General features: G+C 49.7%; 1 protein-coding gene across 9 annotated transcripts in view; it reads right to left on the reverse strand.

Moving 5' to 3' along the window:
• Positions 1-18,308, reverse strand: part of MOCS1 (molybdenum cofactor synthesis 1) — a 47,043-nt gene that overhangs the window by 26,319 nt on the left and 2,416 nt on the right. For 3 of the 9 annotated variants that reach the window (XM_057554334.1, XM_028162787.2, XM_057554338.1), the window contains exons 1-3: positions 9,731-9,950; positions 2,474-2,615; positions 873-1,040 (exon numbers count right to left, since the gene is read on the reverse strand). In XM_057554334.1, coding sequence (XP_057410317.1) covers positions 873-1,040; positions 2,474-2,615; positions 9,731-9,853 — 433 coding nt within the window. In that variant the 5' untranslated portion in view covers positions 9,854-9,950. Of the gene's footprint in view, positions 1-872; positions 1,041-2,473; positions 2,616-5,115; positions 5,165-9,730; positions 9,953-10,683; positions 10,872-18,308 lie in introns of those variants that run through there. The other 6 variants (XM_028162789.2, XM_028162788.2, XM_028162790.2 and 3 more) reach the window with 4 other exon arrangements.

An 18,308-nucleotide genomic window follows, 5' to 3' on the forward strand; every position in this document is an offset into this window, starting at 1 on the left:
AGCTCTCATGCTAGTTAATAAGAACACAGACAAAAACCAACCAAATAACGCCACGTGGTAGAGTAGGATTGCCACACTTTTTCTGTTAAAAGGCCAGACAGTGAACACTTTTGGCTTTGCTGGCCATATGGTCTTTGTGGCAACTTAGCTCTGCAACAGGGGAGATATGTAAATGAGTGGGTGTGGCTATGTGCCAATAAAACTTTATTAATGGACAGTGAATTTAAAATTTCATATAATTTTCAAGCGCCACAAATGTTATTCATTTTTCTTTTTCAATCATTTAGAAATATAGAAACTATTCTTAGCTTGCAGGTCGCACACACACAGGTGGTGGCCTGGTTTTGGCCCATGGGCTGTACTGTGCCAACTCCTGGGAGACAGAGCAGCTGGGGTGTGTGAGGGGGAATTTAGACAGAGCAGCCAAGGAGGCCTCCCCAAGGAGATGACACTGGAGCAGACTTCCTGAACACAGGGAGCCCTGTGTTCCTGGCAAAGGGAACAGCATGTGCAAAGGCCCGGGAGCGTGAATGGAGGGGAGGATGGAGGCCAAGTGGCAGGAGAGAGGTCTCTGCGGTTGACAGGAACCAGATCACATGGGCCTCCAAGCCCTGGTGAGGACTTTAGTCTAAATTTGACATCAAACCACTTGGGCTCTGGCACTTACTAGCTTTGTCACCTTGGGCAAGTTATTGAACTTCTTTGTGCCTCAATTCTTTACAAAATGGGAATAATAATGGTACCTGTCTCAGAAGGCGTAGGACTCTGTGAGCATAACGCCCGAAAGGAGTGTTAGCTTCTGATATTAATATTGGAGTCCAGCTGGATGAGGCACGAGCTGGGAGAGGTGGTGGCCACTTTTGCCAACTCACCCACGATGTCCACCACGTCCGGCCGAACGAGCGGCTCCCCGCCCGTGAGTCGGATCTTGTCTACGCCTTCTTTCACAAAGAGGCGGGCCAGGGTTAGGACCTCCTCTGTGGTCAGCAGGTCTGCCTTGGGGGTCAGAGGGACGCCGTCCTCGGGCATGCAGTATTGACCTGAGGGGAGGGAGGGGACGTGGAGGAAGAAGGTGACTGCAGCGATCAGGTTGCGATGTCGCCAGTCCCCAACTCCCCCACCTGGCCACAAGTGTCTCCTGAACCCCACCCCAGCCATGAGGAAAGACCCGGCCAAGTCTGAGGTGGCACAAACCCTAGGCCAGATTCTCTTTGGGGCTCACCACTCTCACCTACAGAATTTAACACCCCTTCCCCAACTGGCCTTGCTGTCCCTCAGGGCTTAAAGATGATAAATGAGGCTGACAGCTCAGCCTGGCTGGAGGTAGGGCAGGCCGAGACACTGGCCCCTCAGCGAGGTCTGCCTGGAAGGCCAGGGCCCTGGGCCCATTCCTTCTGCCATCGTTCACCTCCTTCATTTCATCTGGTTTTGACAAACAGGGACCCTTCTCTGTGTGTCCTAAGGTGAAGGAGGCTGGGAGGTGCTCCCTGGCCTGGGCAAAGCTGCTCTCTTCTGTGGCTACACATGTTCTCACACCCAGCCTGTCTCCTTCAGGTGATCATCAGTCCCATTTCACAGGTTGGAAAACTGAGGTACCGCCTGTTCAGGGCGAGGTAGCAGAAGGGGATAAATGAGGCGAGCCCTGGCCGGTGAGGGGGGCACCACCTCCTCCCATCAGATCCCATGGTACGGGTTTAATCAGTACCAGTGGTCAGGATCCGCTAGGGGCTCATTCAGTCAAATCAGTGAAGGGTCCAGAATTGGTCTTTTAAGATGGAACAGATTAGGTAACAACATCAGAACATCGGTACTGCACGTAATGAATATTGTTTGGTTAAACATTTACTACACATGCACGTATTTACTGGGCCATGAAGTAAATATATTTCTTACTGTGAGCTACAGTGAGAGAAAGGAAGGAAGAAGAGAAGGAGGGAGGGAAGGAAGGCAGGACAGATGGACAAACACACTTCAGAAGTCCCTCCAGCAGTGGATCTGGCCCAGAGCACTCCGCGTGGGGTTATGAAACAAGGACTCTGTGTACTAGCCTGGCCCCAGACAACTCTCTCATGGGACTGCGGTTGGGGTGTCTTTATAGCTGGCACTGCTGCCTATCTCACTTGTTTACACCGTCCAGCAGTCCCCATGCCACGTCCTGAACCGTGGGGACCGCAAGGAAACAGGAGGGAGGGGAAAGAGCCCCGAAGAGTGGGAGATCCCAGGCCAACCTCAATCCTAAACCCAACAGCAATTCTGTTCTCCAACCTAATCCCAAGTAGAACCCAGCTTCCAGGATCATAAAACTCACCCTTGACCCCTACCTTGCCCCTGAACCCCACCTGGCAAGCAAGGAAGACGGGCAGGTGGAGTTTTCTAGAAAGAGGAACGGGGAGGATTGAGAAGGATTCCTAGACAGGGGGTGATGTGAGGGGCTACTGCAGCAGAGGGACAGGAGCCCAGGAGGGCGACTCACATCTGAGGTTGCACTTCTCGGTGAGGGAGATCCGCAGGTAGCTGTGGTGCCGGCCGAGGCTGTCGGTGAGGAAGGCAGAGAAGGGGGCTGCATGCTCCCTCAGGAACCGCCTCCGTCCGGACGGCACCTGCGACGACAGGGGCTGGGGGAGAGGTGCGAGGAGAGCCCACCTGGGGAGAGCAAGCCCTCTCCCCTCGGCCATCCCCTCCCTCCTCTCTGACACCCGCGCACACTGCTGGCCTTTCCATCCACATGGGCTCCGCAGTCCTGGGGGTCTGGTATTCTCTTATTCACAGGTTGGGAAACAGGCCTGGAGGGAAGGACCTGCCCCTCCAAGGTCCTACACTCAGCCCCAGGGTGGAGGACCCCTGCAGGGGTGCAGCTGCCTACCGGCTGGGCAGCAAGGCAGAGGGAAGGGCACTAAGCCCCAGCTGGCCCCCACCTCCTCCCTGTTACCCCTCCCTCAAAGGAAGCCTATCCCGGAACAGCCATCTCTAGCATCTCTTGGATGGGTCACTGGGAGGGCAGGTACCATTTGGCACCTGGCAATCATGCCACCAGACAAGCACGTCCAGAAAGGAGGAGGGAGACAGCAGGTAGCTGAGAGGGAAGGTGGCCTGGGACACGGAAGCCACTTGTCCAACCCAGGCCTCCCATTCCTCACCTTGAGCTCGAAACAAAGTCACTCACTGTGAGGGAGGGGGTGTCACACAAGCTGCCTCCCCCTTGGGGATGGGGGGGCTCTCTGGGGCCTCCTCACCACCCAGGAGGACCCAACAGGCCACACCCCCAGGAGCAGCCGGGGGCCACGCCCAGCTGGGGAGGGTAAACCCACGGGGAAGGCTCCCCCCCCACAGAAGGCCTTGCTGGGAGGACAGCACACTAGGGGGACCTGCAGAGGGAATGAGGCCACCAGCCCCCAGGAAGGGAGAATGGAGGTGCCAGGATGGCCACCACACTAACCCCGTGCCCAGTTTAGTCCTTATCCTTCACCCACCCATAGCCAGAAGAAAGGATTAAGGACCCACTGTTTGGGGTATAAGGGGAGGAGATTGCCCGAGGCTCCCCGCAAGGCCCAAACTCATCCTGGGGAGAGAAAGGAGGCAGCCAATCTAACCCTTTCCTAAATCTGAACTAGCTTGCTCTCTCCCCCCTTCCCCACCCCCCCATTTAGAACACAGCCCTGGGTCATGACATGTTGATGAGATAACTGCTCCACAGAAGTTAACGTTTGCAAGGCATCTTAAGGTTTCCAAAGAATGTTCTCTGTTCCATCCCCACACCTAAAGGGATTATTATAACCAACTCTTGAATGGGGTCCAAGAACACCCCTGGCAGAACCAGGATTCAAATCCAGGTCTTCTGATTCCAAGTTCTAAATTCTTTCCCCTAGTTGCATAGGGTGTGTCCAAGAAGGTACACGGGATGGTACATAGGACGGGGAGAAGTCATTTCTCTAGAATCTTTAGAACAAAGAAATCATGACTGTGGTGGTCATCCGTGAGGTCTATGGATAAGATTCTGGACTGGGGACACACTGGGAAAGTTCTCTAACTCCTCCAGGCCTGCTCTCCCAGCTGTTAAATAAGAACACAGTTGTGGGCTAAGGTTGTCTTGCTGTAAAAGATGGGGCTAGTCAGGACACTGGTAGGGAAACACCCAGGATTCTCATGATCTTGTAACCTAAGAAAGCAGGCCTCCAGCCCTCCTGAGGTCCAGGAAGAAGAAACATTTACTTCAGAGACCTCCTCAGCCCTGGCTACATGTTAGAACCATCTGGGGAGTTGAAGAAAAAAATTCTACTGGAGACCAGCTGAATTCAGATCTCCAGGTGCTGTGTTTTTCACCTCTCCAGGTGATTCTAATGTATAGTCAAGGGCCACTGACTGACTCAGGAGGTAGAAGGGATACGAGAGAGAGCAGGGGGTGCTTCATGACTCTCCTGGGTCCATAAAACTGACCTCGCTCTGCCCGCCCCAAGACCAGTTTCCCACGTCCTCTAAGAAACCCTGCTCACAGCCCCGTGACGAGAAAGTAGCCGTCATTTCTCTGAACTGCAGTCTGAAATAATAACAACAGTGTTCCTCCTTCCCTACTCACCCCACAGCCTTTCCACCAGTACCCTTGGGGGTGGGGCAGGGACGCTTCAGAATCACGTGTCCCATCCCAGGACTTCCCTGGTGGCGCAGTGGTTAAGAATCGGCCTGCCAATGCAGGGGTCACGGGTTCGATCCCTGGTCCGGGAAGATCCCACACGCCGCGGAGCAACTAAGCCCATGCACCACAACTACTGAGCCTGCGTTCTAGAGCCCATGAGCCACAACTACTGAGTCCACATGCCGCAGCTACTGAAGCCCATGCGCCTAGAGCCCGTGCTCCGCAACAAGAGAAGCCACGGCAGTGAGAAGCCCGCCCACTGCAATGAAGAGTAGCCCCCGCTCGCCGCAACTAGAGAAAGCCCGCGCGCAGCAATGAAGACCAAACGCAGCCAAAAAAGTAAATAAAATAAATTTATTAAAAAAAAAAAAAAAAAAGAGTCCCATCCCCATCGGCCACCACAGTCCAGGAGCTCAGACACCTGGGAATCAGCAGCTATTCACAAGTCAGTGATTTGTTAGTCCCCCCAGACCTCACCTCCTCACCTGCCAAGATGCCCTCCTCACCCTAATCTTCACATCCTGGGAGAGGTGGCTGGGTGAGGGAGGAGCCAAAATAAAGCTGGGAATAGGGAGCAAGTGAGAAGACCAAGGAGCATGACTCAGCAGAAACCGGAGAATGGAATTAGGCCCTCTGTTCTGGCCATGGGAGGGGCAGGCCAGATTTCACTTTTGAGACCTGGAGTAACCTTATCTAGATTCATTCAGACTCTGTACAGCCAGTAGCTGACACAGCCTCCTAAACACACACACACACACTCTCTCTCTCTCTCTCGCCCTCTCTCCCCGCCAGGATTGCAAACTCTGCACTTGGGTATTAACACACCTCATCCCTGCCTCCTCTCTCCTCCAACACTGCATGCCCTACTTTCCTTCTGCCATTTTTTTTTTCTTCCCTTTAAACTCCCTGGAGGAAAAAATATCAGCACCAGTCAAAGGAGCCCAGAATCCTGGGAGAATTACTGGGCAGATTAGACGGCAATGCCTCTTGCCCAGGAGGGGCTGGGACATGTCAGAAGCAGAACACCCTGAGCTGCTCGTATTCCCCAGCCCCGGCCCTGGACCAGGCTGCTTCCCCTGGGTGGGAAGCCTTCCTGCCTGACTCTGTTTCCCGGTGTCATAGCAGGTGTCGAACCACTGTGTCAATGAACAGACAGGCAGGTCCCTAATCCAGAGGGAAAGGTGGTGCGTGGAAAACCCAGTTACACTGGGGTTGCCATTCATTTCTAGGCTCGTCTCTACTGTCAAAATGGTTTAGCCTCGTACAGTGGTTCTCAGCTTTTGTTACACATCAAAATCACCTGAAGACCTTCTAAGACGTGCTGATGCCAGAGCCCCAGCCCAAAGATGCGGACTCAGCTGCTCTCTGGGATGGGGCCCTAGTGGTTTGTCTGAAACGTCCCTGTTCAGCTCTGCAGCCCAGGCTGAGAACCACTGGCCCTGCCACACCAGGACCCAGTGTCATTTTAATCCGGGGTGGCTGCGGTTCTGAGCATAGGCTTTGGGAGCAGGCAAACTTGAATTAGAAGCCTGGCTCTGTTCCCAGCCAGCTGTAGAGCTAGTCGCCTACCATTCTCTAAGCCTTAGCTTCCTCGTCCATAAAGTGTGGACATGAGCCTACCTAACTCAACCGGAGGAGCTCCTGTCACACAGCAGTTGTTCGGGAAGTGACTGCTCCCATTCTCTTAATCTAACTCCTACTTACAGATATCCACTCATCATGTATCCATGGAGGGGCACTCTGTGTGTGTGCTGTGACTAGTTTTCCCACTCTTGTCAGCTTCCCTCGTCTTGCAAAGCCCTACTCAATGGCAGAGGGCCCAAGGCTGGGGTTTCAGACCTGCTGTCACAACACTCAAAGCAGGACAAGTGAGGTCTGAGCTTCCCAAGAACCACAGATACTAGTGCTACAACCAGGAACTAAGCAGCCTACCACATGCTACTGGTTATATCTTGTCTACCGACCCAGTGCAGACTGGGATGGAGTGGGGAAGTGGTAGGAAGGAGTTAGTTAAAGGAAGGACCCTGCCCTCAAAGTGCCTTCTCTAATATTCACTAACCTTGGGCCTTTGATCTGAATGATAAAGGCCAACCCCCAAACAGCTCTGGAGTGTAGACACTAGAGGAGCAGGAGAAAAAGAGCACAGGCCAAACCCAAATATCAGTGGCCCTGATTTACCTGCTCTTTGGGAGGATGTATACCCAGGGTGGCTCAAAATTAATCTCTATTAAATGAGGGGACCTGGCAAAGTGCCCAGCCCCAGGCCTTGACCTCTGCTCCCCCTCCAGCCCCACCCTAAGTGTGAGGCCTTCACACCTGTGGCTCCCAGCAAGGATAAGTCACACTTCGCTGAAACAAAGCTGTTGAGGAGCTGGGCAGGTTGGAAGTCCAGGCAGCCCCCTGAAAGGTCTCCTTTCCTTCCGCGTGTGACCGCCCCGCCCCGGCCCTCCTCATGTACCCAGTCCCTTCCTGCACAGACCTCTCCCACGTGTGTTCTCTCCGGCCCCCTGAACAGCTGGGTGCCTTTGCCTGACCCAGAGTCATCCTTTCCTCTGCCTCTGCCCCAAGGAAGCAGGCCCAGGACCCGAGGCCAGCCCCTTGTCGTCCCAACAAAGCCTGCAGGGAGCCTGAGAGGGAGAAACAAGGGTGTAGTGCTTGCAACTGGGGGAAGCCCTCTGTCCTGCTGCCCCAACCAGGCCGGAGGGAGCTGTGTCTCCCCTACCCGCCTCCCCTTTGCCCCTGCAGAAGCTCCTCGATCTGCCCCGGGACCAAGCCCAATGCCCCCATCCACTGTCCTCACAGCCAGCTCCCTCCCCTCACTGCACATCTCTCCCACACCTACACCCCGACACACAGACAACACCCAGGGGCTTTCCCGCGCCTCTCCAAGCACTTCCCATCCCAAACCAGACCTCAGGGCCCCGTGTAGGGTATAGGGAAAGGTACCCTACAGGAAGGGAAGGGAGGACAGGGGTTCCAGATGCCCCCACCCCTGCTCCTGCCAACTGGCAAGCTCGGTGGATTGGTTGAACATACCTCTGAGAGTCTCCTAAGGACATTCTGTGCCCTCCCCCACTGCGTACAGATGGGCTAGTCCATCCCACTGGTTTTAAAGACAGGAAGAGAGGGGAAGAGACAGGCCCAGGAGCCACGTCAAACTGGGGGCAAAGCGAGCATGAAAGCCTGGGGCTCCCTGTCCAGTGCTCTGTCACGTGCACCCTCACCAGATCTGTTTCAAACAGCCAAAAAATACCTGCTAACTCTACTGCCTGCAGAGCACCGGGTAAGCACTGTACCGAGAAAGGCAGGGGAGCACCCAGCACCCAAGGAGCAGCCTGTCTGCTGAGGATAACCCTGGTGGGCAATGTCCAGGGTGGCAGGTCTGTGATCAGATAGTTGACAGAATGACTATCCTGAGTGTCCAGGTGGGAGGGGACTTAGGGGACACAGTATGTGGCAATGGCGGCAAGCATAACAATTACAACAAACATGTGCAATACACGTGCACAGCACGTACATGTGCCAGGTTTTGTTCTAAGTATATATATATATATATATATATAAATTAACTCCTTTAAGCCCTATAACCACCTTATGAAGTAGACACTGTTATTCCCATTTTACAGAGGAGAACACTGAGGCACTGAGAAGACCTGCTTAAGTTCACACACCTAATAAGTTGTAGGGCTGGGATTCAAACCGAGGCATTCTGAGTCCACCTTCTTACCTGCTAACTCTACCTGCCCTCATGGTGTAAAGAAAAGGGTAAGAGCAGCCTCTCTTTTACTCTCCCCACAGAAAAGAAGCAGGAGCACAAGTGTTAAAAGTTTGAGCTCAGGTTCCCTTACTTTACAGCTCAGGGACTCCAGGGAAGTTAACTTCCATGAGCACCCTCACCTGAGAATACAAACTCTACTCACTTCACATGGTTTATTGTGAGGACTGAGAGAGACCACGAATGAAGCCACTTAGCACAGGATGAAAGGCACAAAGTAAATTAGAGGCAAGGGGGAGAAGAAACTTCCCTTTTCCTGAATTCTTTAAAGATCTCTCATCTTTGCTTTCCCATTTTTCCCTCCACGAAGTTCAGAGTTCAAGGATACTGACAAACTTCTCCACCTCCCAGAAATGGGATCTGCTTATCTGAGGATCCCGGTGGGGGGGGGGGGGCGAAGGGCGGATCAGATCTGGGGAAAGCAAGTTAGGCTGAGGCCCTCACCCTCAGGTGCATGAAGTGATGAATCCCAGAACTTGAAGCCCTGAGCCAGGAGGTGGGAAAAGAATGACCAGATGAGCCTAGAAAAGGTGTCACCAAATGAAAAGAGATGCTTCTCCCCAAATGATTCCCTGACAACATAGGCAAAACAAATTTAAAACTTCTTATGCCGGAAACTCCTCTGAGATGCTGTTAAGGACTGAGGGGGGACTATCCCAACCCTAAAGAGACAGCGGAGTCCCTAACCTGCAAGAGCCCAGGTCCTGACTCCATTCTGCTCTAGAAAGAGACTGAACCCTCCTAAGGGAAATGACGATGAAACAAAAAGAGTCAGTGAAGGACGGGTCACACAGCCCTGTGACTACAAAGTGACAATTGACTACTGGCAGCACCAAGGTGACATTTTTAGTCAGTGCCACACTATGAAGTGGGGTGTCACAAAAACACCTGATCACACACAACCTCCACTGGGGGGCAGGGAGGAAAATGTTTAAAGAGGCTGGGTGTGAGGCAGGGCTGAAAGGGGTACTAATAATATCTCATTGGTCCCAGAGTCCTTGCCGCCTGCTCCCCTATCTCTGGGAGTCACTCAGACCTGGAAGGGGGTTGCACGGATGGGTTGGCAGAGAGGGTTTTAAGCCAGGTCCCAAGGAGCGCCCCACCCCGCCACCCCTCGTTGGGATACCGGGTGAGACTGGTCAGTCTATCTAGAAAACATCATTCCACTCCTCTCCCCACCCCTAAATAAGCGCTGAGGAGTCCCTCGCAGAGGCGGACACCCCTCCGAGAAGCAGCTACCGCGGACGGGCCGGGGTGCTTCTGGGCAAAAGGTGCAGCTGCCAGGCCACCCCCTCCCCAGGAAAGTGTGGATGCGGGAGGCTCACCTCCACGGCAGGTTGGGAGGGCTCCCCGGGGTGTGGCTGCGTCACCGGAGCGCCCGAGCTGCAGCTCCGGACGCTGGACCTCAGGACCCGCCGCAGCATCCGGGACACTGGCTGGGCCGCCATGAAGCCTGTCGGCCCGGGCGAGACTACACGGGATAGCCGGCTTCGGGAGCACGTTAGCCCGGGACTCGCTGCCCCGAGTCCTCGCGGCAGGGGCGTGGTGGGGGCGGGGCCAGACCAGCCAATCGGTGAGGGCGCCGTGCCGCGCGGCCTTCTGGGAGTTGTAGTCCACACCCTCTGCTCCTATCCCAGGAGGCTGTGTTCTAGGCCTTGCAAAGTACAAGTTCAAACTCACCCAAAGATCTTGAGTCTTTTCCTACAGGCAGCTCTGGACTTTGTGCCAGTCACACCACGACCTAAGTGCTTTAGGGCCAGGTGAATGAAATTTAAGGAGGTACCAAAAAAGTGCGTTATCAAGATAAATAATATTTTAATGCAATATTTTAAAAAGTCAGGGACTTCCCTGGTGGCGCAGTGGTTAAGAATCTGCCTGCCAATGCAGGGCATACGGTTCAAGCCCTGGTCCGGGAAGATGCCACATGCTGCAGAGCAACAAAACTACTGAGCCTGCGCTCTAGAGCCCAACTCCTGAGCCACAACTCCTGAGCCCGCATGCCACCGCTACTGAAGCCCGGGCACCTAGAGCCTGTGCTCTGCAGCAAGAGAAGCCACTGCAATGAGAAGCCCGCACACTGCAACGAAGAGCAGCCCCAGCTCACCGCAACTAGAGAAAGCCCCTGCGCAGCAATGAAGATGCAACACAGCCAAAAAAAAATAAATAAAAATTTAAAAAATAAATAAAAAAATAGAATCAATGCAAAAAAATCCATAATGAACAAAATATCAACATTTTATATAAAAACAATAACTGATCCTGCATGTTTACGACTTACCTAACTCCCTTCACTGTTGTCTAGGCCCTGATTGTAGGATGGTCAGCTCCCTCCTTCAAGATACACTTCTCCAGGGACTTCTTTGGCAGTCCAGTGGTTAACACTCTGCACTTCCACTGCAGGGGCTGTGGGTTCCATTTCTGGTAGGGGAACTGAGATCCCACATGCTTTTTTTTAAACCAAAAAAGCTAAAAAAAAAAAAAAAAAAAAAAAGATGCACTTCTCCAACTGTGCCCCCAAAGGAAGCTAACAATCTTGGCCTCTCTGTTTAAAAAAGTAGGTAGCAAGAAGTCATAAAATGAGTGGATATCATCTTTGGAATGCTTCCTACACACCAAACACCATGCTAAGCATCACTTAATACTTACAATAATCCTACAGTTACTAGAATGTCAATGTTGCAACTTAGGAAGCAGAAGCTTAGAGAGGTTAGGTAATTTTCCCAAAGTCACCTGGCTGATAGGTGGCAAAACTGGGGTTTAAACCCAGGACAATATGATTCCTAGAGTCAAGATTCAGTATGTTTCAGGAATTGGGCGGGGTGGGGGGTGTCCCTTTCTCTCTCTCAAAAACAAAGAGGTATAGTCTTTAAGGTTTTTCATGGAATGCACACTCAGTAATGAGTCTACGTACTAAGAATCTTATGCTCAAATAGGCCTATCTGTTATATCCAAAACTATCACCACGGAATTGCAAGAACCAAACACTGAATAACATCATGGGAAACTCACCTTTAGTCTGATGCTAAAATCCTAGCTTTTCTGAAAGTCTCATTGCATTTGTACAAGTCAGTTGTAGTCAGTTATCTTTTCCTTTCCACTGGTCTATCAATTCTTCAAGACCAGGATCTACATCCTTATTTCCTAATATACACTTGGCAGCTAGTATATTTCAGTCAAAGTTCAAACAATACATGCAGGGGGTGAGAGTGTGTCTGAGTACATTTGAAACAGTAGGACAGGCCTCACAGAAGTCTATTTGCAAAGGGCCCGAGGACCATGGAGGACTGTTCAAGCTCTGTCCATGGCTAAGTTGGATGCCTGTCTTCCCCCCCCCCACCCCCCATCCAAAAGGATCCAGGACAAAACTTGGAAACAACCAAGATGTCCTTCAGTAGGTAAATGGGTTAATAAACTGCGGTACATCTAGACAATGTAATATTCTTTCAGTGCTAAAAAGAAATGAGACATCAAGCCATGAGAAGACATGAAGGAACCTCAAATGCATGTCACTAAGTGAAAGATGCCAATCTGAAAAGGCTCCCTACTGTATGATTCCAATTACATGACATTCTGGAAAAGGCAAAACTATGGAGACAGGAAAAAAATCAGTGGTTGCCAGGGCTTAGTGGGGAGGGATGAATAGGTGGAGCACAGAGGATTTTTAGGACAGTGAAGCTATTCTTTGTAATACCACAGTGATGGTACAGATCATTATTCATTTGTCCAAGCACACAGAATGTACAACACCAAGAATGAACCCAATTGTAAACTATGAACTTTGGGTAGTTGTGTTGTGTCAATGTAGGTTCATCAGTTGTAACAAATGTACCAACCTGGTGCGGGATGTTGATAGCCAAGAAGGCTGTACATGTGTGGAGGCAGGGAGTATGTGGGAAATCTCTGTAGCTTTTTCTTAATTTTTCTGGAACTCAGAACTTCTTTAAAAACTAAAGCCTTTATTTAAAACAATCCAGGATTGGTTTTCTGGGCATATGCCCATCACTGCCTCTCTCTCATAATAGGAGCTTCAAGTATCCAGCCTTCTATACTCATTCAGATCCCTCCTCATTCCACCAGTAGCTGTGGACTCTCTTTGCTAATTTAGGCATTTTAATTAAGCAATGAAATTTTTAAAAGTTTTAGAAAATACTGTTTCAACAATTCCTATAATTTCTCCTCTTTTGGACCTTGTTCACGATGTTCTCCATTTGCCTCTCCAGACCCACTCCCTGACCCTCCCCACCCTGCTCTGGGGAATAGGACATTGACGTCTACCAACTGCTTGGATGGCATCACCCAGGCACCCTTGTCTCTGGTTTCCAGGTGGATCTGGCTAGTAGGAGGCACAGGCAGGAGATTAGAGAGCAGAAAGAGAAGTCAGAGTATTTATTTCTCCTGCCTGTTTTGCTGTTGCTTGGCACTGACTGTGCTTTTCTACAACTATACCTGGCATTGCATGGCCCTTCTACCATGACTCCAGCTCTAATCAGGTCCAACAACACCATTTCTAGCCATTACCCTTCAGGTTGGGTGGGGTTGGCTTTCCTCTGTTGATAGTCACAGATGCCTCAACATCCCTGGGCACTCTAACTCTGCCCACACCTCAAAAAATGGTCCCTTCAAAAACCCCACCTAAGTGTGCTGTCTGTTTCTTGCTGGTTCCATGACTGATAAAGGATTCAAGGACTTCTCCCTCCCGTCGTACCCTAGATTCACCCTTGTTGACAGTGGTAATTACAACAGAGTAATGCCACTGCGCCACCAGGGAAGCCCCTGTGCCTCACCTTATATTTAATAATCCAGCAAAATCCTATTTAAGTGATTTTTCACAACCACCATCCTGTGCAGTAGCTAAGACAGGCCAGTTTACTTTTGAAAATCGAAGAAGTTATTTGCCCAAGGTTAGGCAGTGAACTTGCCAGTGAGGACAGGCAGCCAGATCTTCCTGCTGCCAAGCCAGGCCTCTTCCCACTCTGGCACCTGCCTTATTCACAAACACTTGCCCCTCCTTGACTGCTCTAGGAAGGGAACATGTCACATGCAGTGTTCTCAGCCCAGCCAGTTTTGGCTGTGTCCCAAACGAGCAGGAAACACCTTCTGAGGTATTTCTAGAAATATCAGCCTTTGATACTCTTTGTTTCATTTCTCCACCCCGATAATTACCCCAACTTAATTTAATAAGCAGCAATCATATAATCCAGACAGTGGGACTTGATTTTGCTTGCAGAAGAATCAGGTTTGAGTGAGTGGATCTGATTGTCTTTGGGGAATTAGAGGCTGTTTTCTAATTCAAAGGAAGAACGAAGAGGGAGTTGCTTTCTTTTAAATACATGGACCTTAACATAGTGAACTCCACCTCTGCAGGTTTGAGTAGAATAAAGTCAAGTGTAGTATCATCCCTTGCCTCTTAGGCTGGTGGAAGGGAAATCAGAGTCAGAGAGGTAGATGTCCAGACCTCTCTTTCATCCTGCCCTCTGCTCCCCTGCCAATGTTTTCCATGGATAGAAACCAAACAGAAGCCTGAGGGCAAGGGAGTCCATGGAATCAACCTCTTACAGCAGAGAGCGGGGCAAAACGAGGTGGGAAATGATCCCAGGTAAGGGTGGAGCAAATGGAGAACAAACAACCCAGAATTCTACTAATACAGATATCAAAGGGCATTCCTTTCCTGTAATGGGGCCAGGCGATATCTTGAAAGAAATAGTAACTCACAGGAGAAATTCATACTTATTAATTATCCATTGCTGTGTAACAAGCTACCCCAAGTGTAGTGGCTTGAAACAAACATTTTCTCACACAGTTTCTGAGGATCAGGACTCTGGCAGTGGCCAGCAGTGTGGTTCTGGCTTGGGTATCCCATGAGATTGCAGTCAAGATACCCACAAGAGCTGCAGTCAAGCTTCAACTGTGGGTGGAGGGTCCGAGTCCAAGATGGCTCACTCACACGGCTGTTGGCTGGAGGCCTCAGTTCCTCACTGGCTGTTAGCAGGAGGTTTCTGTTCCTGGTCTTGTGGGCCTCTTCAAAGAGCTACTCACAACATGGTAACTGGATTCTCCCAGAGTGAGTGATTCAAGAGAGAACAAGGAGGAAGCCACTTGTCTTTCACAGACTGCCCCCAGAAGCCTACTACCATCACATTTGCCACATTCCATTTGCTAATGTTCCTAAATTCAGCCCACATTGAAGAGGAGGGGAACTAGCTTCCACCTTTTGAAGTGAGGAATATTTAAGAATTTATGCACTGATTTTGAACCACCATACACTCAGAAGGAGATTCGGAGGAGAAAGTGTTCAGAGTGATCTCACAATAGTGATGAAGGGCCATATTTACCTATATGCCTTCTGCAATATAAGCCCTCTGAGGGTTGGTGCCAAATCTAAGTCATCTGTAATCACAGCACCTAGCATAGTGTTTAATGCACAATAACCTCCCAATAAATGTGCATTAAATAGTACATTCTACATCTTTGTCTTGCCTTTCCAACCAGGTGTCTATGTCAGTCAGATTGGGCTAGATTGTGCTGTTATAACAAACAACTCCAACATCACAATGGCTGAAAACCACAAATGTTTCTCATGTGTGTTACATGTCTAGCAAGGGTTAGCTTGGAATTGTTTCCCATCAGTGTTGTTCTCACTCTGAGCCCCAAGCTAATGAGGCAGCTAATATCCACAGAGAACGTTAGTTCATTGCAGCACTATTTACAATAGCCAGGACATGGAAGCAACCTAAGTGTCCATCGACAGATGAATAGATAAAGAAGATGTGGCACATATGTACAATGGAATATTACTCAGCCATAAAAAGAAATGAAATTGAGTTATTTGTAGTGAGGTGGATGGACCTAGAGACTGTGATACAGAGTGAAGTAGGTCAGAAAGAGAAAAACAAATACCGTATGCTAACACATATATATAGAATCTAAAAAAAGAAAAAAAATGGTTCTGAAGAACCTAGGGGCAGGACAGGAATAAAGACGCAGACGTAGAGAATGGATTTGAGGACACGGTGAGGGGGAAGGGTAAGCTGGGACAAAGTGAGAGAGTGGCATGGACTTATATACATATACTATATACTACCAAATGTAAAATAGATAGCTAGTGAGAAGCAGCCGCATAACACAGGGAGATCAGCTCGGTGCTTTGTGTACACCTAGAGGGGTGGGATAGGGAGGGTGGGAGGTAGACACAAGAGGGAGGAGATATGGGGATATATGTATATGTATAGCTGATTCACTGTGTCATAGAGCAGAGACTAACACACCATTGTGAAGCAATTATACTCCAATAAACATGTTAAAAATAAGTAAATAAATAAACAAACAAATAAATAAAGAGGGAAGGAGTGTGCAAAAGAGCAAACTGGTGGTTAGAGCTTCTTCCTGGAAATGCCACACATCACTCTGCTCAAGCAAGTCACGTGGCCACATCTAATTTCAAAGGGAAGAGAAGCTTAGCCCTCTGGCAGAGAGGGGAAGCAGATATTGGTGAACAATAAAAATCTTACCAAGGAAACAAACTTCCCCTTGTGCTTTAATGTGTCATCCAGGTTCTTCTACTCCCCTGGACAACTCTTCCCTTTATTCATCCCTCTGGGTTGCATTGCATACTGAAACGATGGTTTCAGGGGGTTCCTCCCTAGCAGACCAAGTTCAATGCAGGAGCCCCACACTGGGAACCAAACCCACACCTCGGGTGTAACCTCTGTGATTTAGTCTCTTTCTATTGGTTTGGTTCAGGTTCCTCATCAGTTAGGAATCATAAACGGGTCTTCAGTTTTATTGGGATTAAATCATATAATGCATAAGCAAGTGCTCTATTGCTTTTATGATACTCTTTGGGAGCAAGGAGTGCCTTACTAGGTCACCAAAACCATCCTTGCCCCACATGAAAGAGCTTAGAGAGATTGATTACATCGGGTTCATTAAGCCTCCAGGCGAGCTTTTATTAGAATTAGGTAATCCCCATGAGGGATTTGTGGGTCCATTATAAACCATGAATACCTCAAATCAAATTAGCTTAGCTGCTTTCCAAGAATAGGTCGCTGAGAGCAATAATGGGAAATGAGGTAGGTATAATAATGAGTTGGGAAGATTGAGAAGGGACTGCCAAAAAGGATGGGTCCCCATCTACCCCAACTACCAGGGGGTCCTGGGACCGTCAGCATGTGGGAGAAGAGGAGGGCATGGGAAGGCATTGAGAACCTTCTTCTGAGACCTTCCCAGACCTTTCGTACACTGGCTCTTCATCACTACTGTGAGATCACTCTGAACTCTTTCTCCTCCGCATCTCCTTCTGAGTGTACGGTGGTTGAAAATCAGTCCATAAATTCTTAAATATTCCTCACTTCAAAAGGTGGAACCTAGATCCCCTCCCCTTCAATGTGGGCTGAACTTAGGAACATTAGCAAATGGAATGTGGCAAATGTGATGGTATTAGGCTTCTGGGGGCAGTCTGTGAAAGACAAGTGGCTTCCTCCTTGTTCTCTCTTGAATCACTCACTCTGGGAGAATCCAGTTACCATGTTGTGAGTAGCTCTTTGAAGAGGCCCACAAGACCAGGAACAGAAACCTCCTGCTAACAGCCAGTGAGGAACTGAGGCCTCCAGCCAACAGCCGTGTGAGTGAGCCATCTTGGACTCGGACCCTCCACCCACAGTTGAAGCTTGACTGCAGCTCTTGTGGGTATCTTGACTGCAATCTCATGGGATACCCAAGCCAGAACCACACTGCTGGCCACTGCCAGAGTCCTGATCCTCAGAAACTGTGTGAGAAAATGTTTGTTTCAAGCCACTACACTTGGGGTAGCTTGTTACACAGCAATGGATAATTAATAAGTATGAATTTCTCCTGTGAGTTACTATTTCTTTCAAGATATCGCCTGGCCCCATTACAGGAAAGGAATGCCCTTTGATATCTGTATTAGTAGAATTCTGGGTTGTTTGTTCTCCATTTGCTCCACCCTTACCTGGGATCATTTCCCACCTCGTTTTGCCCCGCTCTCTGCTGTAAGAGGTTGATTCCATGAACTCCCTTGCCCTCGGGCTTCTGTTTGGTTTCTATCCATGGAAAACATTGGCAGGGGAGCAGAGGGCAGGATGAAAGAGAGGTCTTGACATCTACCCCTTTGACTCTTATTTCCCTGCCACCAGCCTAGGAGGCAGGGGATGATATTACACTTGACTTTATTCTACTCAAACTTGCAGAGGTGGAGTTCACTATGTTAAGGTCCATGTATTTAAAAGAAAGCAACTCCCTCTTCGTTCTTCCTTTGAATTAGAAAACAGCCTCTAATTCCCCAAAGACAATCAGATCCACTCATTCAAACCTGATTCTTCTGCAAGCAAAATCAAGTCCCACCGTCTGGATTATATGATTGCTGCTTATTAAATTAAGTTGGGGTAATTATCGGGGTGGAGAAATGAAACAAAGAGTATCAAAGGCTGATATTTCTAGAAATACCTCAGAAGGTGTTTCCTGCTCGTTTGGGACACAGCCAAAACTGGCTGGGCTGAGAACACTGCATGTGACATGTTCCCATCCTAGAGCAGTCAAGGAGGGGCAAGTGTTTGTGAATAAGACAGGTGCCAGAGTGGGAAGAGGCCTGGCTTGGCAGCAGGAAGATCTGGCTGCCTGTCCTCACTGGCAAGTTCACTGCCTAACCTTGGACAAATAACTTCTTCGATTTTCAGAAGTAAACTGGCCTGTCTTATCTACTGCACAGGATGGTGGTTGTGAAAAATCACTTAAATAGGATTTTGCTGAATTATTAAATATACGGTGAGGCACAGGGACTTCCCTGGTGGTGCAGTGGTTAAGAATCCACCTGCCAATGCAGGGGACACGAGTTTGAGCCCTGGTCTGGGAAGATCTCACATGCCACAGAGCAACTAAGCCCCTGTA

The sequence above is a fragment of the Balaenoptera acutorostrata genome, chromosome 10, assembly GCF_949987535.1.
Source record: "Balaenoptera acutorostrata chromosome 10, mBalAcu1.1, whole genome shotgun sequence".
NCBI classification, from domain to species: domain Eukaryota; kingdom Metazoa; phylum Chordata; class Mammalia; order Artiodactyla; family Balaenopteridae; genus Balaenoptera; species Balaenoptera acutorostrata.